At 38.9% G+C, this 19,150-nt stretch overlaps 3 protein-coding genes across 3 annotated transcripts in view; all 3 read left to right on the top strand.

Annotated features, from left to right (window-relative positions):
- LOC146712977 (uncharacterized) overlaps positions 1 to 11,632 on the top strand; it is a 55,718-nt gene extending 44,086 nt beyond the window's left edge. The window contains exon 4 of the mRNA XM_085446035.1: positions 11,571 to 11,632. The gene's annotated coding sequence lies outside the window, so the exon portion shown is untranslated. The remainder of the gene's footprint in view (positions 1 to 11,570) is intronic.
- The window catches only part of LOC146712974 (butyrophilin-like protein 2), a 285,791-nt gene that overhangs the window by 215,535 nt on the left and 51,106 nt on the right, over positions 1 to 19,150 (top strand). The gene's annotated exons all lie outside the window — the stretch shown is intronic.
- On the top strand, positions 11,681 to 18,353 carry LOC146712976 (uncharacterized). The gene is made up of 6 exons (XM_085446152.1): positions 11,681 to 14,439; positions 14,774 to 14,962; positions 15,047 to 15,134; positions 16,423 to 16,588; positions 17,436 to 17,515; positions 17,672 to 18,353. The coding sequence occupies exons 1-6, from the start codon at positions 14,243 to 14,245 to the stop codon at positions 17,972 to 17,974; spliced, it is 1,023 nt and encodes a 340-aa protein (XP_085302278.1). The 5' UTR covers positions 11,681 to 14,242; the 3' UTR covers positions 17,975 to 18,353.

The following is a 19,150-nucleotide window of genomic DNA, read 5'->3' as shown; positions in this document are numbered from 1 at the left end:
CCGCTCCACCACAACCACCCACACATGCAGGGCCTTGGAGTAGGGGTATGTCACCAGGGTGCAGAGGAGGCTACCCCCCCCTCTGTTCCCTTCTGGCTGCCTCTGCCTCAATTTTATCCCACAACTTAGACATTCACATTACTCACACTCTCATTACACATACATATAGGATCTTGGGGGTGGGCACGATACACGGAGTCCAAAGTACCATCAGGGTGTACACCCCACCCCTGGCATCGTTGCCCACCTCTCAATTTTAAATACACGTAGACATTGAGGGCTAGCAGGAGGGACCATGCGCTTACCTGCTGCTCTCTGGCAGGTAGCTCCAAGCCCTCCTGGGTTTTAAATGCACCTTAGAACACACATGCATCAACATTACAATGAGCGGGTGGAGGGAGGTTCGGAGTCTTCTCTCACCCCCGTTCTCTGCGACCTGCTGGAGCAGGGGGGCTAGGACTAGGAGGAGGAGTTGGCCGTCCGACTGCGGTCTGGAGTGTGGAGCCTTCCTGCTGCTGCGGAGTCGGGGCGGTCTGCCTCTCCCCACCGCAGGGAAAAGGGAAACACCACCTGGGTCTGGGTGCAGTTCCCCCCTCCAGGGGCGGGGGCACCTAGACCCGGTTTGTAGAGTACGCTTGGGGAGTGTGATCATGTGTACAACGTCTCTTTATGTCTGTCTCCACGTTGGTTGAGTGTGGAGTAAGTGCATATGAGAGCATGAGGGTGGGAATGGATGTTTGTATCTGTGTGTGCCTGTATGTCTGTGTCTATATGTCAGGTTGGGTGTCAGGCGCCACCTCTCTGGGGACATCTCAGGCCCTCCAAGGTTTGGAGGCCTATCTCCCCCTACCACCACTTCCCCTGCCAGTGGCGGACCCCCTCAGACATCGGTGCGTTGGTGGTTCTTTGTGTCCGGGGATGGGCGTCCGGGTACACACCGGCTCACTCCTTGGCGGCCGCTTATCGGGGCCTGGAGCCTGGGGCTCGCTCGGGCCACTTCGGAGGTGGGGTGCCCCCGGCCTCTCGGCCTGGGGCTCGGTCACTCAGGCGCAGCTGGCTGCCGGCGGAGCTCACGGGCGCGTCACTGCAACTCCCCCTGGCTTCTGCTCCGCGGCTGCTGAGTGAGCCCTCATCTGGGACTCTCCTCAGCTCTTTCCGGGACAGTGGCGCAGCTGCCCCTCTGTTGGTCTTCCTTGGTCTCTTGTGTTCTGGGGGCCTCTGGATGTCTGGAGTTTTGATCTCCTCCACACCTGCTTCACGCCCTGGAGAACGGGGCTGTGGCCCCCCCACACCCTCTAGCAGATTATTACATGAAGGAACCTTTTAAAAAACAAAAAACAAGTGCGTCCATGCTCACAGGTATACACACGGGTGATCACACCCACAAACTACACCCTTTTTGGCTCCTACCTCAAAGCACACTGTGTTCTGTTGATCTTATGTGCTGCACAATAATGTTTAACATTTAGTATTTACTGTCATATTCCCATATATCATTGTGATGTTGTTTATTCTATTACTCTTGTTCTCTTCTGCTTGCTTTCTTTTTTCTTTCTCAGCAGGTGATCCAGGTGATTGATATATGCATTTTTTTTTCTCTGCCCGTTCTGTTGGTTTTTGTCTTTTGCCCTTCTCCCCCGTCCCTCTTCTCAGCTGTTTCTCTTTCCCTCTTTCTTTCTCCCCTTCTTTCCCCCAGTCAAGTCTGTCCCGTATTCAGCAAGTGAAAATAAAATAAACAATAAAAGGTGAATCAAATGGACCATTACGGCAAGGCTGGGATGGTCAGTTTGGTAAAGTAAATCCGTTGGGCATCTTTCTTTGCCTTTAGACAACAATTCTGATGGCAAAAGAGCCAAACGGGACAGGCCAAAAAAAAAAAAAAGAAGAAAAAAAAGAAATGAATTTCTACAATACTGTTAATTCTACTCTCTGCAGTGTTTAATTGCTTGCACACAGTTACTGTCCGTCCACACATACGACTCGGTTCTGCTTCTATGCCCCAGCTTTGTTTACTTTTTCCCACCGAGGCTTCTAGACTTCTGATTGGCCAACATTTCTGCACGGTTAGGAATCTAGCTCCACCTGCTGCTTTGACATGTTCATAGCAGCGTTTTCCTTCATTTCTGCCTTTATGAGTGGATGGGATTATTCTTTAAACCGAAAACGGAAAATCTCAGTTTTCAAAAATACCCGTGTACGTGTGGACGTAGCCTCAGTCTCTGACTTGAAGCACTAATTCGTCATTCGGCTTTTGTCATACTAAAGTAACTGTTAAAACTGTTTGAAAAGCTAAGCTATACAACAAGGAGAGATTGAGAATTTCCTTTTAGTTCTCAGTTTATTTGATATTGACAAAAGTTAGTCAGTTTTGTCTGTTCTTCTGTAAAAGAAACTATTTTTAGAATTAATATTTTGTTTCTAAGTGGAATTGACAGTTTAGTAGTCTGTTTTGTTTGTTCTATTTTGAAACTTAAACGCTTTAGCGGCTGCCTTTTGTGTAGTTTGCAATATTTGCCTTTATTTATCTGAAAAAGTCTCATGTTCCTTAAGTACATCTACCCTGTTGAACTTATTATGGGAAATAAATATTTAAATAAAAACAAGCTGCTGATTATTTCACATTTTACTTGTGAGCAACGGCACATTTAAATCTTACAAATATAGTTATTTGGCTTATATCGTGATAGATATCGTTATCGCCTGAAATGAAAAAAACATATCGTGATATGAAAAAATCTTATATCGCCCAGCTCTAGGTGATAGTAACAAACTTGAACGTACACACATGGAAGTGAACTTCAGCTGTGACCAGTGTGACAAGAGCTTCAGGAATCTCAGTTCATACTCCAAACACAAACGATCCCAAGCTGTAAATAAACTGTTTCACTGTTACCAATGTGCAAAGACATTCACTTCATTATCTGCTCTGTGCAAACATCAGTCTGATCATGCAGGACTGAAATCACTGGATGTTAATAGGAAAATTGTGCTTACTAGTCAGTATAATCTTTCAATGATATAAGTTTGCATATGGTAGAATGCTGCATGTAATCATTTTTGTGTAGAAGTATATAGTTGGTGGCATATTGAAAGAATGTCTCATCCTAGGAGGTCTGTAACATTCTAGGGTGTTCACCCCCACCTCCTAGGAGCACGAGAGAGGTCGTACCTTGTCTTATTGTTTTACGGTAGGATTAACGTTGCTATGTCAGTTTTAATTTAAGTGCTTTTTTACATATAGATGAACTGTTGGATTTTCCAGACCAGCAGGTTAAGGGAAGTAGTTTATGGGGCCACACTCTGACGACCACACACACACACACACACACACACACACACACACACACACACACCTCCACATTCCAATGTAAGGAACAAACGCTCCCTGAAGTATAAATAAAGACCAGGGCAGTTTCTCAGTGCGAGCCTCAGTGCTGGAAGCTGCCCTTGCTAGCAAGAAGTTCTGTGTGTTTCTCTTCTCTGAGTCTTTACTGAAGAAGTGTTTTAGAGTATATTTCTTAACACTGGATCACAATGAATCTGAAGAGAGAGAAAGATCCTCTTCTGGTTTCAGGCTCAGACTTAAAAACCTTGAGATCAGGCTCCACAGAGTTCAGATGGAATCTCCTGTAAAGAGTGTCAGCTGATGTCACACTTGGATCTGATGAGGTACTCTGATTTCTGGACCTGCAGTGAATAATCCTGAATGTTACATTTAGGAAGCTGCATGTATCAAGTTTATATCAAGTTTATTATTTTTCCTTTTAGAGATTTTAATTCTCTAAAATGTTATCCCTGTTACATTATAGTCTTTGTTTCCTTAGGACACAGTAGTGTTTAGTAGTTGTATTCATTTTATGTGTTACCTAAGTTAAATTTCAATCCTTCATTCATATTTAATCTTTTGCTGAGGTAAAATCCTCTCTTAAATCATTTTCTCCCAAAACTGCAAATATTTTCACAGCAGTTGCTCTTAAAACTTCCAAAATGAACTAAACCTGTCCACCAGCTTTGAAACAACACCTACTATGACTTTATGTCCAGAAAAAAGAAACTCAAGCTAACCTGGTTTTGGGCTGTACTTCCATGTAATGCCAGTTTGTACCAAAAGATGAAGCAGTGAGTCAGTGTAACATTTATTTAATTAGGCAAAGACCACATTCATATTCACAGTGGCAGCAAAGAATTGTTGAAAGTTAAAAACAGCAGCACACATCAGGGCCATTTTAAAGATCACAGGTGACTACTTTTACTGGCAGCCACTCTCAGAAAAATTTGGGTTCTTAAATGGTTCTTCTGATGTCTCTATGGTTCTTTAAAGAACCATCATACGTCAAAGAACCTTTTTATTTTGAAGATGGTTCTTTAGCTATTACAAATGGTTCTTTAAAGAACAAAAGGTTCTTCATCCTTAGCTATCTGAGTTTGTTGGTGTAAAATGGCATAAATAATATTCACTTTAATGAGGGAGTGAATTAAACTGTGTGTTTTGTTTGTGTGCAGGGGGGGGGGGGAGGGGCAGATGGTGGGATACTGAATATTCAAATTAAAGTTAGAAACACTTGCTTAAAAATATTCTGGTGGCAGGGGTGGGGGCCAAAGCCTAAAGACCCCCAACACCCACCCTGCAAACCCACTGATCACAAATAATGTGGTAACAGAATATAGAATTTATTATTAAGCCGTTTATGAATATGGTGAATTTATAAATTAGCAATTCATTCGGGGGATATTAGACAGATTCAGATACTGAATATATATATATATATATATATATATATATATATATATATATATATATACATATATATATACATATATATACACACATTCTGGGAAGAAAGGATTCTGGGAAGTAGCTAGCCGGTCGTCACGGCAAAGCTACGAGAGCGTCTCTCAGCATGGGCCCGAAAAAAGTTCTGTCAGCCAAGGAAGGAGACGATATTAAGAAGTCGCTGGAGTTTATGACAGAGGAGATTTCTACTGTCAAACTGCAGCAGAAAGCCATCCTGGACCTGGTCGAGGAAGTTAAGGCTCTCCGCATCCAGAACGCCGAGAAGGATCGGCGGCTGGCGTACCTGGAGAACAGAGTGGCGGATTTGGAGCAGTACACCCGGATGAACGATGTTATCATCACGGGGCTTCGCATCAAACCCCGGTCATACGCCCGGGCGGTCGCCACTGATAATGTAGGAGGGCCAGGAGAGGAAGATGCCAACTCCACGGAGCATCAAGTGGTTACCTTTCTACGGTCCAAAGGTGTGGAAGTGGATTATAACAACATTGAGGCTTGCCACCCTCTACCCCGAAAAAATGACAGTAACAAACCAGCCATCATTGTGAGATTTGCAAACAGAAAACAGAAAACAGCACTGTTAAAACAAGGAAGGAAACTGAAAGGATCCGATGTCTTCATGAACGAACATCTGATAAAAAGAAATGCGGACATTGCCAGGAAAGCACGTTACTTGAAGAAACAGGGAAAAATTCAAAATACATGGACCACCAACTGCAAAGTATTCATTAAACTCAATGGAACACCGGAACAAGCCAAAGTGTTGGTCATCAGAAATATGGAAGAGCTGGACAAATACTGAGGTCAACTTACTCTGGAGGTATGAATACACATGTGACGTGACACACAACACAACACATGGCACAGTCCAAAAGAGCTTCATCTGCATCCGGCAACAATATCAACATGACTCATTGGAATTCTCTTTATGATAATCTGGAACTGAGAACATTTCGATACACAGACCATAATGTTCTAGACTTAGAAAAGGATATAGACCCGGAAAATAATTTCTTCTACAACATCAGCTGTAACTGCTGCTACTTCACTGATGAACAGTTTAAGCACACCATCAACACGGAAAATAAATGATCAATAATCCATTTTAATAGCAGAAGTCTGTATGCCAACTTCAACAATATAAAGGAATATCTAAATGAGTTGACAAATCCATTTGGAATTATTGCCATTTCTGAAACATGGATCAATGCGGAGAAAGGAATGGACTTTGGACTGGAGGGATATGAAGTGAATTTTGTAAATAGAAGGAACAAGAGTGGAGGGGGAGTAGCTGTGTATGTGGATAAAAACCTAAACTACAAGGTGGTAGAAAGTATGACAACTGTAATTGATAATTTACTAGAATGTATAACAATTGAAATTTATAAGGAAAAAGAAAAAAATGTAATAATTAGCTGTATATATAGAACACCTGGCTCTAGTATTCAAGTATTTAATGACTTCATAGAGGAAATATTCTCTAAAACAAATCAAAAAGTTATGTTTATCTGTGGTGATTTTAATATTGACCTGTTGAATCCAAAAAAGCATAAAATGACCGACGAATTCCTAAACACTATGTACAGTTTGAGTTTACATCCTAAAATAACCAGGCCTAGCAGAATTACACCACATTGTGCCACCTTACTTGACAATATTTTCACTAACAATATGGAAAACAACATTGTGAGCGGAATATTAATTAATGACATCAGTGATCACCTACCAGTTTTTGCAGTTTATGACACTAATTATAAGAAAAATCAGCATGAAGAACAACTGAGATACAGACGGGACAAGGTGTACAAAGAAGCTGATATTGATATTGCATATGGAATATTTTTAAGAATATTCATGGAGTTGTACGATAAAAACTGTCCAACAATAAAATACAACAGAAAGCACAAATATTCAGATAGACCATGGCTCACTAAGGGTTTACAAAATGCATGTAAAAAGAAAAATACACTCTATAGGGAATACCTAAAACAAAGAACAAAAGAAGCTGAAAATAAATATAAAAAATACAAAAATAAGTTGACCAATATTATACGTGTATGTAGAAAGGAGTATTATCGTAAAATATTGAACAACAATAAACATAATATGAAAGGAATATGGGATGTTTTAAACGGTATCATTAAAAATAATTCTGGACAACAAAGTTATCCACAATACTTTATCGATAATGGCAATATTATGGAAAACACTGCTGATAAGGTCAACAGCTTTAATCATTATTTTGTAAATATTGGACCAAAACTGGCAGAACAAATTCCTGAGTCACTGCCATCAGTAGAATGTAGTGAAAACCTGATTGATAGGAACCCTAACTCAATGTTCCTCACATCAGTGGAGGAAAAAGAAATAATTGACATTGTACACATGTGTAAATATAAAACATCCACTGATTGTAATGATATTGACATGAAAATCGTCAAGAAGGTGATTGAAGGAATTGTAGGACCTCTAACATATATTTGCAACTTATCATTTCAGACGGGAAAAGTGCCAAACAAAATGAAAATAGCTAAAGTTGTGCCGCTGTATAAAACCGGGGATAGACGCCACTTCACAAATTACAGGCCTGTTTCTTTACTACCACAATTCTCCAAAATCCTAGAAAACCTGTTTAATAAACGATTAGACAAATTCTTAGATAAATATAAATTACTCTCTGACAGTCAATATGGATTCAGATCAAAAAGATCAACATCTCTGGCATTAATCGAATCAATTGAGGAGATTACAAATGCTATAGATCAGAAACAGTATGCAGCTGGAGTATTTCTGGATCTCAAGAAAGCATTCGACACAATCAATCATGACATATTAATTAATAAACTGGAACGGTATGGGATTAGGGGGGTTGTACTGCAATGGGTGAAAAATTATTTAAGTGACCGGAAACAATTTGTGAAGCTGGGTGTCCATTCCTCATCATGCTTGGACATTGCTTGTGGTGTTCCACAAGGCTCTGTACTGGGTCCAAAATTATTTATTATTTATATAAATGATATTTGTAAGGCATCTGATATATTAAAATTAGTATTATTTGCAGATGACACAAATATTTTCTGTTCTGGGGGGAATCTAAAGGAGCTGCTGGATACAATTACTTCAGAAATGTGCAAAATTAAAAAATGGTTTAACAGGAACAAACTATCGCTAAATCTAAGTAAAACTAAAATTATCTTATTTGGGAATTCCCTTAGAAATGCACAAGTGCAGATTCATGTAGATGGTGTGGAAATTGAAAGAGTACTTGAACATAAGTTTCTTGGTGTGATTATAGATGATAAATTAAACTGGAAGTCTCATATAAATCATATACATAACAAAATTTCAAGAAGTGTCTCAATCTTGAGTAAAGTAAAACACATTCTGGACCACAAATCACTCCACATTCTCTATTGTTCCCTGATTGCACCGTATTTGAATTACTGTGCAGAGGTTTGGGGCAATACTTACAAATGTTCGCTATCATCAATCTTTATATTACAAAAAAGGGCCATAAGGATAATCCATAAAACTGGTTACAGAGATCATACAAATCCACTATTCTTAAAATCAAAAATTCTAAAATTCACAGATCTGGTTCATTTTCTCACAGCACAAATTATATATAAAGCAATAAATAACCTGCTTCCTGACAATATTCTAAAAATGTTTTCTAAAAGGGAACGGGGATACAATTTGAGGGGGGAATTAAATTTAAAACATCCTCGTATCCGTACAACATTAAAAAGTTTTTGCATCTCTGTGTGTGGAGTGAAGCTGTGGAACAGACTAAGTAAAGATATGAAGCAATGTCCAAGCATGGCGCAGTTTAAAAAGCGGTTTAAGGATATGGTTTTTACAGGGTACAGGGAAAAGGTAGAGATTTGATAGGGTGTTCTTGTCTAATATTTTCATGGGTGTGCGCATGCACGGGTTTGTTGGTATGGGTATATATGTATGTGTATATGTGTATATATATGTGTATATATATATATATGTATATGTATATATATATATATATATATGTATATATATATATATGTATATGTATATATATATGTATATGTATATATATATGTATATGTATATATATGTATATATGTATATATGTGTATATATGTATATATGTGTATATATGTATATATGTATATATATATATATATATATATATATATATATATATATATTAAATATATATAAAATTGTAGGTTGTGTATCCTTCAGGTGTTAATGGGGTTATTGAAAATGTGTATATGTGCGTATGTGTGTATATACGTAGGTATGGATAGATAGAAACATATATGTGTATATATTTAAAAAAAAAATTACACATAACATATAATGTAATTACAAGGAGGTATTTCTGTAGTCTATTGATACTAGATAGTGGAAAAGGGGTGGGATTAAATAAGCTTATGCTTCTTCCTGCTCCTTTTTGAACATGGACGTTATTTGGAGTTGTGGTTGCTCGTTTTCCTTTTGTTTGCTTTGTTCATTTGTCTCTTTTAATTCTATTTTTTTTTTATACTTTTTCAACATGTTCAAAATAAAGATTCAATCAATCAATCAATCAATACTTTGGTGTCACGGTTCGATATTTTTTCGATACAAAAAAATGTTCATGCCTTTTTAATTTGTCATTTATTAAAAGTATAAATATATATTTTAACTCAAAAGTACAGTTTTTAAATTTAACCCTAACCCTTGTGCGCGTTTTTTATTTTGACAGCGAATGCGCACCTGCGGACCACTTATGTGCAGCCCTGGTTATTTAGCTCGTCATATTGCAGCCACAGAAATTATTTTGTCCATGAAACCATAAAGCTGCACTTTCTTTTTGCCTTATAGTCTGATTTGTCATAACTTCTCCGTTTTGTGGTAAGCTTTTCTTTGGCTGTCACTTCTTCACCCTGACCTGTCTTAATTGGCTCAGCAGAACTAAAATATATATCATGCTGCTTTTACACACGCACTCACATAAGCTCAGCGATTCTCTGCGCGATCAACCTCTCACATGTTTAAGCTTGCTGCGGGAGATTTCACTTGTCATGTTTGGATAGTAAGCTAACGATTAATAAGACGATGTCAGAGGAATTGGTGCACAAATTATCATCACTCACAGATCAGTGCTGTCGCTCTCTATACACAGTTGCACGATTATAAAGTGAAAGCAAAAAAACAAGCGCAAATTCAAACGCGATTTCAATATGTCACATATTGACAGTGGCTCACCGATGCCAATGACATAATTACCCAGCTACATTTCTGAAAGAATGCAAAAGCATTGACATATATTTTTCCTTCCTACAATAGCCCGACGGGCAGGGTAGCCCGTCTGAAAAAAATCGCTAGCCCCAGGACGTCGGGCTAGCGATATTGCGAGCCCTGTATCTGATTGAGGAATCACTCATCTTTGGGGAAGAGAGTTTATTACAGAGAAATGTCTCTTTCCAAAATAAAAGCTATACTATCCGCTTCTTCTGGGCTATATTCTCAGCAGCATAAGGAGAATCATGTGCTAACAGCTGTCTAAATGACTCGGCTAAAGTTAGTAGCATGCTTGTTGTTTTTGTCTTTGCACTAGGATGATGTCGGCGTAAATGTGCAGTCATATTCGTTGTGTTCCCACTAGTGCTTTCAGGTTAATCTCGTTGAAATGACCTTAATGCCACAACACGGCAAATCTCCATTAACGAGCTACCGCCGATCGCCCCGTGCATGGGGCTAGACGGCCAACACGTTAACGAGCTAACTGCGCTAACACACTAGTTCCCACCCATGTAATTGAGCATTGCATGGCACATCCAACATACTGTTTTACTTTAGTCCATGACTCGCTTACCTTCAGGGTCATACGTCACATGAAAACCAAAATAATTCCAAACACCACATCTGAATGAAGGTGGGGGAGGTCCATGTTACAAGGAGAGCTTAACTTCTGTCTCGCTAGCTTTCCCAGCGCTCTTCCTTCTGATGATGCTGTCTGTGTTGAGCGCTCAGTGGATCTGCGCTCGACAGTGCAGCCTAGGCGGAGTAGTCGAACGCCGATTCACTGAGCGCTCAACACAGACAGCATCGTCAGAAGGAAAGTTGATCAAATAAATTACAAATGTTGTATTGTTCGATACATATGCGTACCGAACCGAAAGCACTGTATCGAACGGTTCAATATCGATACGAATATCGTTGCACCCCTAATATAAATGTATATATATATACATATATATATATGACAAATTATGCTCCAGTCATTTGATGTTACCAAGATAATGTCCGTTTTTATTATAGTTAAAAAAAAATTATGTACATTTCATTTATTGAACATCATATATTAGGCAAAAAAAGAGGTCATTATACTAACAAGACCAGATAATCCAAAGCATAAAATATTCAATATTTATCTGAAGAAGGCTTAAAAGTTAGAATAAACGGTGGTACAGTGGTTAGCGCTGCTGCCTCACAGCTAGAAAGACTCTGTTCAATTCCCGGGGTCAACATGGTGCCTTTTTGTGTGGAGTTTGCATGTTCTCCCTGTTTCTTTGTGGGTTTCCACCCACAATCCAAACATACATATCTGAATGACGACCCTGCCATGGACTGGCAACCTGTCCAGGGTCTACCCCGCCTAAAAAAAACAGCTGGGATAGGCTCCAGCACTCCTCCGATCCTTATGATGATAAAGCGGCTTGGAAAATGAATGAACAAAAAATAAATAAATAAGTTTTTGATGTCACAGAATAAAACAATGTAATGGCATTTTGTTTTGTTTTAATAGATCATGGCTCAGCAGTGGACTGTTGGAGAAGTATCTCTTTGGCTTGGGGAAAATGAATTGGCAGATTATCAACAGGTCTTTGTAGGTGAGCATTTCTATGGATGTGCTATATCAGTGTCCACGGTGCTCCACAAGAAAACCAACATATGAAAAACTGCTGAAACATCAACAGATATACCATGAAAGTGAATGTGGATTCTTCATTGTCTGCGGACTAGAAGACTGTCCCAGAAAGTTTTTGTCTGTGAAATCTTTGAAAAATCACATAAGGAAGAAACATAAATATCAGAAACAAGGATTAGAGTCTGCCCCAGACTGTGACCCTGTCATCCAGGAAACTGTTGAATTTCCCCAATCATCTGAACGAACTCTGAGTGAACTTGTAGAGAACTTTACGGAGACTGTGAGAAAACAACTGGCATTGTTTTCCTTGAATCTCCAAGAGAAAAGTATTGTAAATAGAAAAGTTCAAACATTTGTTATTAGTGAAGTAGAGTCAATTTTCAAGTATTTTATTGAAAACTATAGGGAGATATTTTCTAAATGTTTGCAGACTCTTAATTTTGATATATCAAGTTTTCATTATATTGATGACAATAGTTTGGTAGAACATTGCTTCACTGCAGTCAGCAACACATATCAACTAGACAGATACTGTGTTGAGAAATTAAACTTGATTGAACCTGTTGAATGTATCCTGGGGATAGATCCTTTTACTGGGAAACAGGACACTTTTCAGTATATTCCACTTCTAAAAGTCTTAGAATTAATATGTAATGATCCTAACATTTTAAGAAAATTTTTTAGGCCAGAGTCCCGTGCTCCTGAAACCTTAACAGATTTTAGTGATGGGAAAATTTACAAAGAAAGTGATTTTTTTTAACACAGACAACCCACATTTGAGAATTCAGTTGTACAGTGATGAATTTGAAGTTGCTAATCCATTAGGATCAAAGAAACGTCTACATAAAGTGTCTGCATTTTATTTTACTTTGGGAAATATTCCACCAAACGACAGATCTGTTTTAAGACATATTCATCTGTTGATACTTGTCAAACATAGATTGGTGAAAACATATGGATTTGAGAAAATATTAGAACCATTAATTTGTGACCTACAGGTTTTGCAAGAACGTGGATTACGATTAAAATTTGAAGACAGACAGTACTGCATCAAAGGTGGTCTGGCCACAATATCTGCAGACAACCTAACCTCTCACACACTTGCAGGTTTTAGCTGCTCATTCAGTAATGGTAGAATATGCAGGTTTTGTATGTGTCATTACAAGGACCTGTCTAGGATCATTAGTGAGGGAGATTGTGTTCTTAGAACAAAGACTGTTCATGCATACCATCTGCAATGTGTTGAAGATGACCCCCACTGTAGGTCAGTGTATGGTGTAACTGGCCCATGTGCCTTCAACAAGCTGTCATATTTTGATACCACAAATGCATTCCCACCTGATGTAATGCATGATTTTCTTGAGGGGGTCATTCCTCTTGTTTTGAAGTCTGTTTTAAAAGCCTTGCACAAGGACAAAACCGTTACTATCCAAGAGGTGAATGACAGCATAAGGACTTTTAGTTTTGGACAGAATGACTGCACCTCCAAACCTGCTCTAATATCTGAGAAGGTAGCACTGGATGGAAATATCTCTGGAACTGCTGTTGAGAAATGGACATTATTTAGGACTCTGCCTTTCCTCATAGGCTCCAGGATTGAAAAGGGTAACAAGTTTTGGCAGCTTTATCTTTTGGTTCGAGAAATAGGAGAGATTATTCTTGGTCCAACCATCAGCACTGACTGGATTAGTAATCTACATGAACTGATCACTTACTTTTTGACAGATTTCAAGAATCTGTTTCCTGGTGTGTTTACACCCAAGCTGCATTTTCTGCTACATTATCCTCGGCTCATCCTTGATTATGGGTCACTCCGCTCTCATTGGTGCATGAGGTTTGAAGCCAGACATCAATATTTCAAGACAGTAGCAAGAATCACCAATAACTATATTAATATTTGTCAGACTTTGGCAAAGAGGAATCAGCTTCGTCAATGCTGGGAGTAGCAGCCTGAACGGATCATCAGGAGCGATCATACACAAGCAGCCGTTAATAACTTATCACTTCAAGAACTTCCAGTGAACTTGCAGATTTGTTTGCAAAACTTGGAGACAGCCGTTACTGTGGATGAGAAACTCTGGACAAGTAAATGCATCATTTTAAACTCTGTAAAATATGCAGTTGGAGATTTCTTCATTTTGGAACTTGTGCATGCAGAGCAAATTCCACTGTTTGTGAAAATAGTCCTGATTGTGTATATCAGGGCCAACTGGTTTCTTGTTGGAAGACTTTTCACAACACTGGAGTTTATAAGACACCTTCAATCATACCACATCAGAGAGACTGATGATCTGTTGATATTCAAGCCTGGGGATGAGGTAGACTTTCATGCTTTGGACGCATACAGATGTGATGGTCAAGACTTCATTACACTGATCCACCGACCTTTTAAGGCAGTCCATACCAAAGTCAGATAAGATACATCCTAAACCATGACTTTTTAGTTAGTTGTCAACCACTGTTAAAATGATTTTAACCACTTTTTGGCTATTCCACAGGTCTGTCATCATCTATAGTCACTAATGAACTCATAGCTGTTTTTTTAAGTAATGTTTTATTATATTTTTATTCTTTATCTTCGACATGCTCATTTCTGTTTTGATCGTGTCTTATTGTTTTTCTGTGCCACAGACAATGAAATCGATGGATCGACACTTCTGCAGATGACTGAAAGAATGAGTGAGCGTCTTTTTCCAAAAGTGAAAGACCAAGTGAAATTTTTGTCTGCTGTAGAGAAGCTGAAAGAGTGAGTCTTAAGTTGACTGGTTGATTCACTGAATTGTACATTCATACAATCCAGTGTTTCCCCTCCCCTAGGTTTATGGTGTTGGAGGGTGGGGGGCAAGGGGTTGACGCAAGCCCTGTTCTGTTTCTCCAGCGTTGATGTGCATCACACACCCATTTACTTTCAAATTGAAATGTCACAGCCACTCTTACTCTCTGTTATGATTCTGTTTCTGTAGTTCAGCAGCTGTTATTGTACGTTTTAAATATGCGGATATTCCTGATGCAGGACACAAGGACACGCATATTCATGTCTTGTAACAAACTCTAAACATACTTCTTACTTCTTCTTGCAGTGGAAGGCAACACAAAGAAAAGCATACTGTGTCAGCACTCCAACTTATGTTTAACTGCAAAGTGCAGTTTCCTCCAGCTGTGATCACTGTGTTGACCAATAAAGATGCAGCACTAAAGTCACCCACCAAGAACAGACTCAAAAACATGCTTATTCAAGCACTGTTTGACCACTTGAGTAATGAGACAATGTAAGTCTATATATAATTAAGATTTGATTCATTTAAAATACAGTATGTACATCAGAATTTAAGTTCATCATTCAAAATTTGCAGGTATCCCTCTCATGTGCAGTATGTAGAGCGTCTGAGGACTGTCCTTCTGAGTTTTCCATTATTGAAGGAGAGTTATGGCTCTGGATATGTAAGTATTCCTGAAAAGCAAACATTGATACAATTGTCCAACAAATTGTCTTTGAATTGCCCAATTATTGGCTAACGAGTGTAACATGCTAACATTTTCATTGTTACATATTCAGAGGTTATCTGTTCCCTTGTGGCCACTACAATACAAGTATTAGTATTGTGATTTTTGAGGCAGATCTCATGCAGTATGGTCAAACAATAAATAAAATATCAATTGCTCTTTTAAATTAATTGTTTCATTTCTCTGTGGATTCTCAAGTGAATGGTGTGAAATTCAGCATTATATTAGCTCTGTTTGCCTTTGTATCAGGATAGTGTAGTTTTTGTATTTAAAAAATTAAATTTGAAAATAGGGCAGGGATAGCTCAGTAGGTAGTGTGGTTATCCCATGATCGGAAGATCGGGGGTTTGAATCAACTGAACGGCTACCCTGAGGTACCCTTGAGCAAGGTACCGTCCCTACACACTGCTCCCCAGGCGCCTGATTAGTGGCTGCCCACTGCTTCACTGAGTGAATGGGTTAAATGCAAAGAGAGAAATTTCCCTGTGGGGATCAATAAAGTATACATTATTATTAAAAGGTAGAGGTATTAACATATAGACGGAAAGATCATGACGAGTATGCTTGTAGGACATAATGCCATTAATACTTTATCTACCTTTTATAGTGTATTTAGCCAATCTAAAGTGCTCCAAACCTTTATATCATGTGTTTGATCAACTCCTAAGAGTTAAAGAAGAGATCTGTAAATAGGACAATCGCTTGTCGATTGACTCCAGGATGTCTGCGATGTCTTTGCCGGCAGGCGATGTTGTACCGGGGGAGTCTGCCGGGCGACATCTCTTCGATGACGGCGTCTCAATTTTGGCCGGGGAGGATGCACTCTGGGCCTTATTCATTACTAAATCTTGAAAACAGCGGTCGATGTAATCTTGGAGAGCGTCTAAACTCTCCCCGTTGTCCTCCAGGGTGTTAGAGATGATAGAACAGATGTTGTTAGTTATATGACAATTGATTAGTATATTTGGTAATACTGAAGCTTGAAAAACCTTTGTTAAACTCTATGCTACCATTTGCTTTTTTTTTTTTTTATTCCGCCAAATCTTCGGCGTCTGACGTCACCTACAACATGGGTCGCTTACCTACTCGTCACTTCCGTCACTTACCGTCTCACCGTCTTCTCTAATGATAATTGATGCGTGAAATAATGATTGTTCTGGTTTGCTATATAATGGTATATATTATGGTACAAAGCTAATATGTATATGTTTATCCTTTATTTTAGCTTCTTGAAGAGGCTTCCATGTTACTTAAAACTGATGTGGACAAAAAAGTAATCCGAGGATTCAGTAAGTTGGCAGCGAAGCTTGTGTCAATAGCCCCAAACAGCAACCTTAAAAGCCTCTGCTTAAAATCTGTTGATGAGAGCCAGACAGACACTGAAAGAAAAGGTGAGGGCACTTGGCAATAATGAGCAAAAACATTTTTAACTCCTATCTCAGATACCACTTTTTAAGGTTTCACATACAGCACATTAGTAAACACAGTGTCCCTTACAACAGCGGTCCCCAACCACCGCGCCTCGGACTGGTACCGGTCCATGAGTCGTTTGGTACCGGGCCGCGAGAGTTGAGGCTCAGGTGTGAAATGTATCGTTTTTCAGGGTTTTTATCGGTTTTCAGCGTTATTTTGTTATCATTTTTATCGTTTACTCGGTTTTCCTGGGTCTTTTCACGTGTGTTATGAATGAATTTTCTCTTTTTCGGCACCGGTACTAGTTTTATTTTGTTGTATTTATCCGCGACACCTTAAAGGCCGGTCCATGAAAATATTGTCGGGCATAAACCAGTCTGTGGCGCAAAAAAGGTTGGGGACCGCTGCTTTACAATATCCACAGACTGACATTTCTCCTGTCTCGTCTCTGCAATGATGTACTTTAAGATTTAACTGATATACCCTCGATGCTATATGTATCTCTATGAAGATTTTCAGTCATTCACACAATGTTTATCTCAAAAAATGTTCAGTGGCAGCTAGACTTGCTCTGCAAGTTCTTTAGGACTCAAATTATTTAAAGCTAGCAACTTACAGAACTGAACAACATTTTGGGGGTTTTGTATAAATGCTTAACATTTACACTGAATTATACTGAAAAGTTAATTAGGTATACATTTACTGCACTAATGCTTATGTTCTGCAAGACATTCAACGCCTGATAAAGGCACTCATATGGCCTTTACTGCTTTGTATTAACAAAATTGGCCAGAAAATATTTACATATTTCTCTTTATTTTTCAGGTCAGATGGTAAACACAGCTGTTCTTCTCCTGCCATCTATTTTCAAAGAAAATGCCTCTCATCTCTTCGTCATAAATAAGGTAAATTTATATATTTTTTGGTATGGTGAGAGGAGGGGGGGGGGGTCTTGAACAAATCCAGTATTTTACAGGAGTTTTATACTTTCATTGGGACAGCTGTTGTTTATACTTATTTAAACTATACTCCTCATTTCAAGAATTTAATTTCTGTTTCAGGATCCACACAGCCCGATACCTACAATCGTACTCAGCAGCAGTGACGGCAAGCCCTTGAGTGATTCAACTGAGGTCAATGTCCAGATGGATGGACAAAAAATGATTCTGGACAGTGGGGAAATGGACATTTCATTGGCGATGGGTATTGTCTTCTCCCTGTACCATGTTTACAATGTTGCCTATCCAAGTGAACTAAAAAAGACATTTTGCTTTTTGGAGGCATTTGTTCTCAACTTGGGAACTCTGACTACACCTGTACCAGTAGCTGTGCAAAGAGTGACAAATGCATTAAATATCTCCTAGATTGCCAGCATAGTGCAGGTGAGAGACTGAAATTGTCCCAGTGTGGACTAACAAAGGACCATGAGTCCCACGTTAAACTTAACTTACATAACTTAAGGCTGCAGTTCATTGATAATTTAAATATAAAGATTGTTCTTGAAATAGTTTTACTGAAAATGCAAACATGCTGATGAAAATGTGTTGTTTAATTGTCTGTTATGAAAGTATTGCTATTTCTAATGTAAAAATTGTTGTTTTATCTATAGTATAATATTTATATGTATTTATAGTAAAGATATTTAATTATTACTGTTTAAATGACTTATATGCTATTATTAGTAGTGGTGTTGTGCTTAGCATTAAAATGCCTTTTTGTCTTTTTCTGTAATACAAAGTGCCAATAAACCATTAATATATGTCTATGCTGTGCTCGTATTTATTTTACCCTACTCAAATTCAATTTATTATACATTTTATTTTGAAATATTTAAAATGGTTCTTTAAAGAACCACTCAAAAAAGGTTCTTAAAAATGGTTCTTTAAAGAACCTTTATTTTTCTGAGTGTAAAGGTTCCTTCTTCTTTAAAATTCAAACTTTGTAATGAAAGGATATTTTTAACAGGCTGTTCTCGTTTATATGACCTCCATAAAACAACAGGGTTAGAACACATTGTGACGAAGTAAGATGTTTGTTTTGTAGTACATCTTCTGCACAATGTAGTTTCAACGGGCGGACATCCGGTGTCACATCGCTCCTCTCTTTCCCTGAGTCCTTAGCAAATCTCCTTCCCACGATGACATTTTCATCGAGGCCAAGGAAAAGAGTTTAGGAAAAGGAGATAGGCGCTACTTTTGAAATAACACCCCACGTGGTTACTTTGAGACGCTGAGTCACGTGACCTCGCAGCAACAAATCACAGCCGAGCCGGAAAAGGGGGCGGAGCAAAGTGTCTGTGCAGGAGAGGAGTCGAGCAGAGAGAGCTGCTTTTTTATGAAACGGGAGTAAAGTAGTGAACTTACAGGAACATATACCACTACCAACCTTTGGATCGATATCTGCATCAATCTGCACACCCTTGTCTCCTGAATTGTAGCTGAGATCAGCGTGAACCACGTGGGTCTCTGCTCCCTCATCTGTTTCCTGTTTGGAAAGACTTCCAGCGGGGCGGCCTGCCTCTCCCCACTGCAGGGAAAAGG

Source organism: Copadichromis virginalis, linkage group LG3 (genome assembly GCF_057382275.1).
Source record: "Copadichromis virginalis isolate Kocher_CV1m ecotype Utaka linkage group LG3, C_Virginalis_male_GT1.1, whole genome shotgun sequence".
Classification (NCBI taxonomy): domain Eukaryota; kingdom Metazoa; phylum Chordata; class Actinopteri; order Cichliformes; family Cichlidae; genus Copadichromis; species Copadichromis virginalis.
This window is presented reverse-complemented; position numbering and strand designations above follow the sequence as displayed.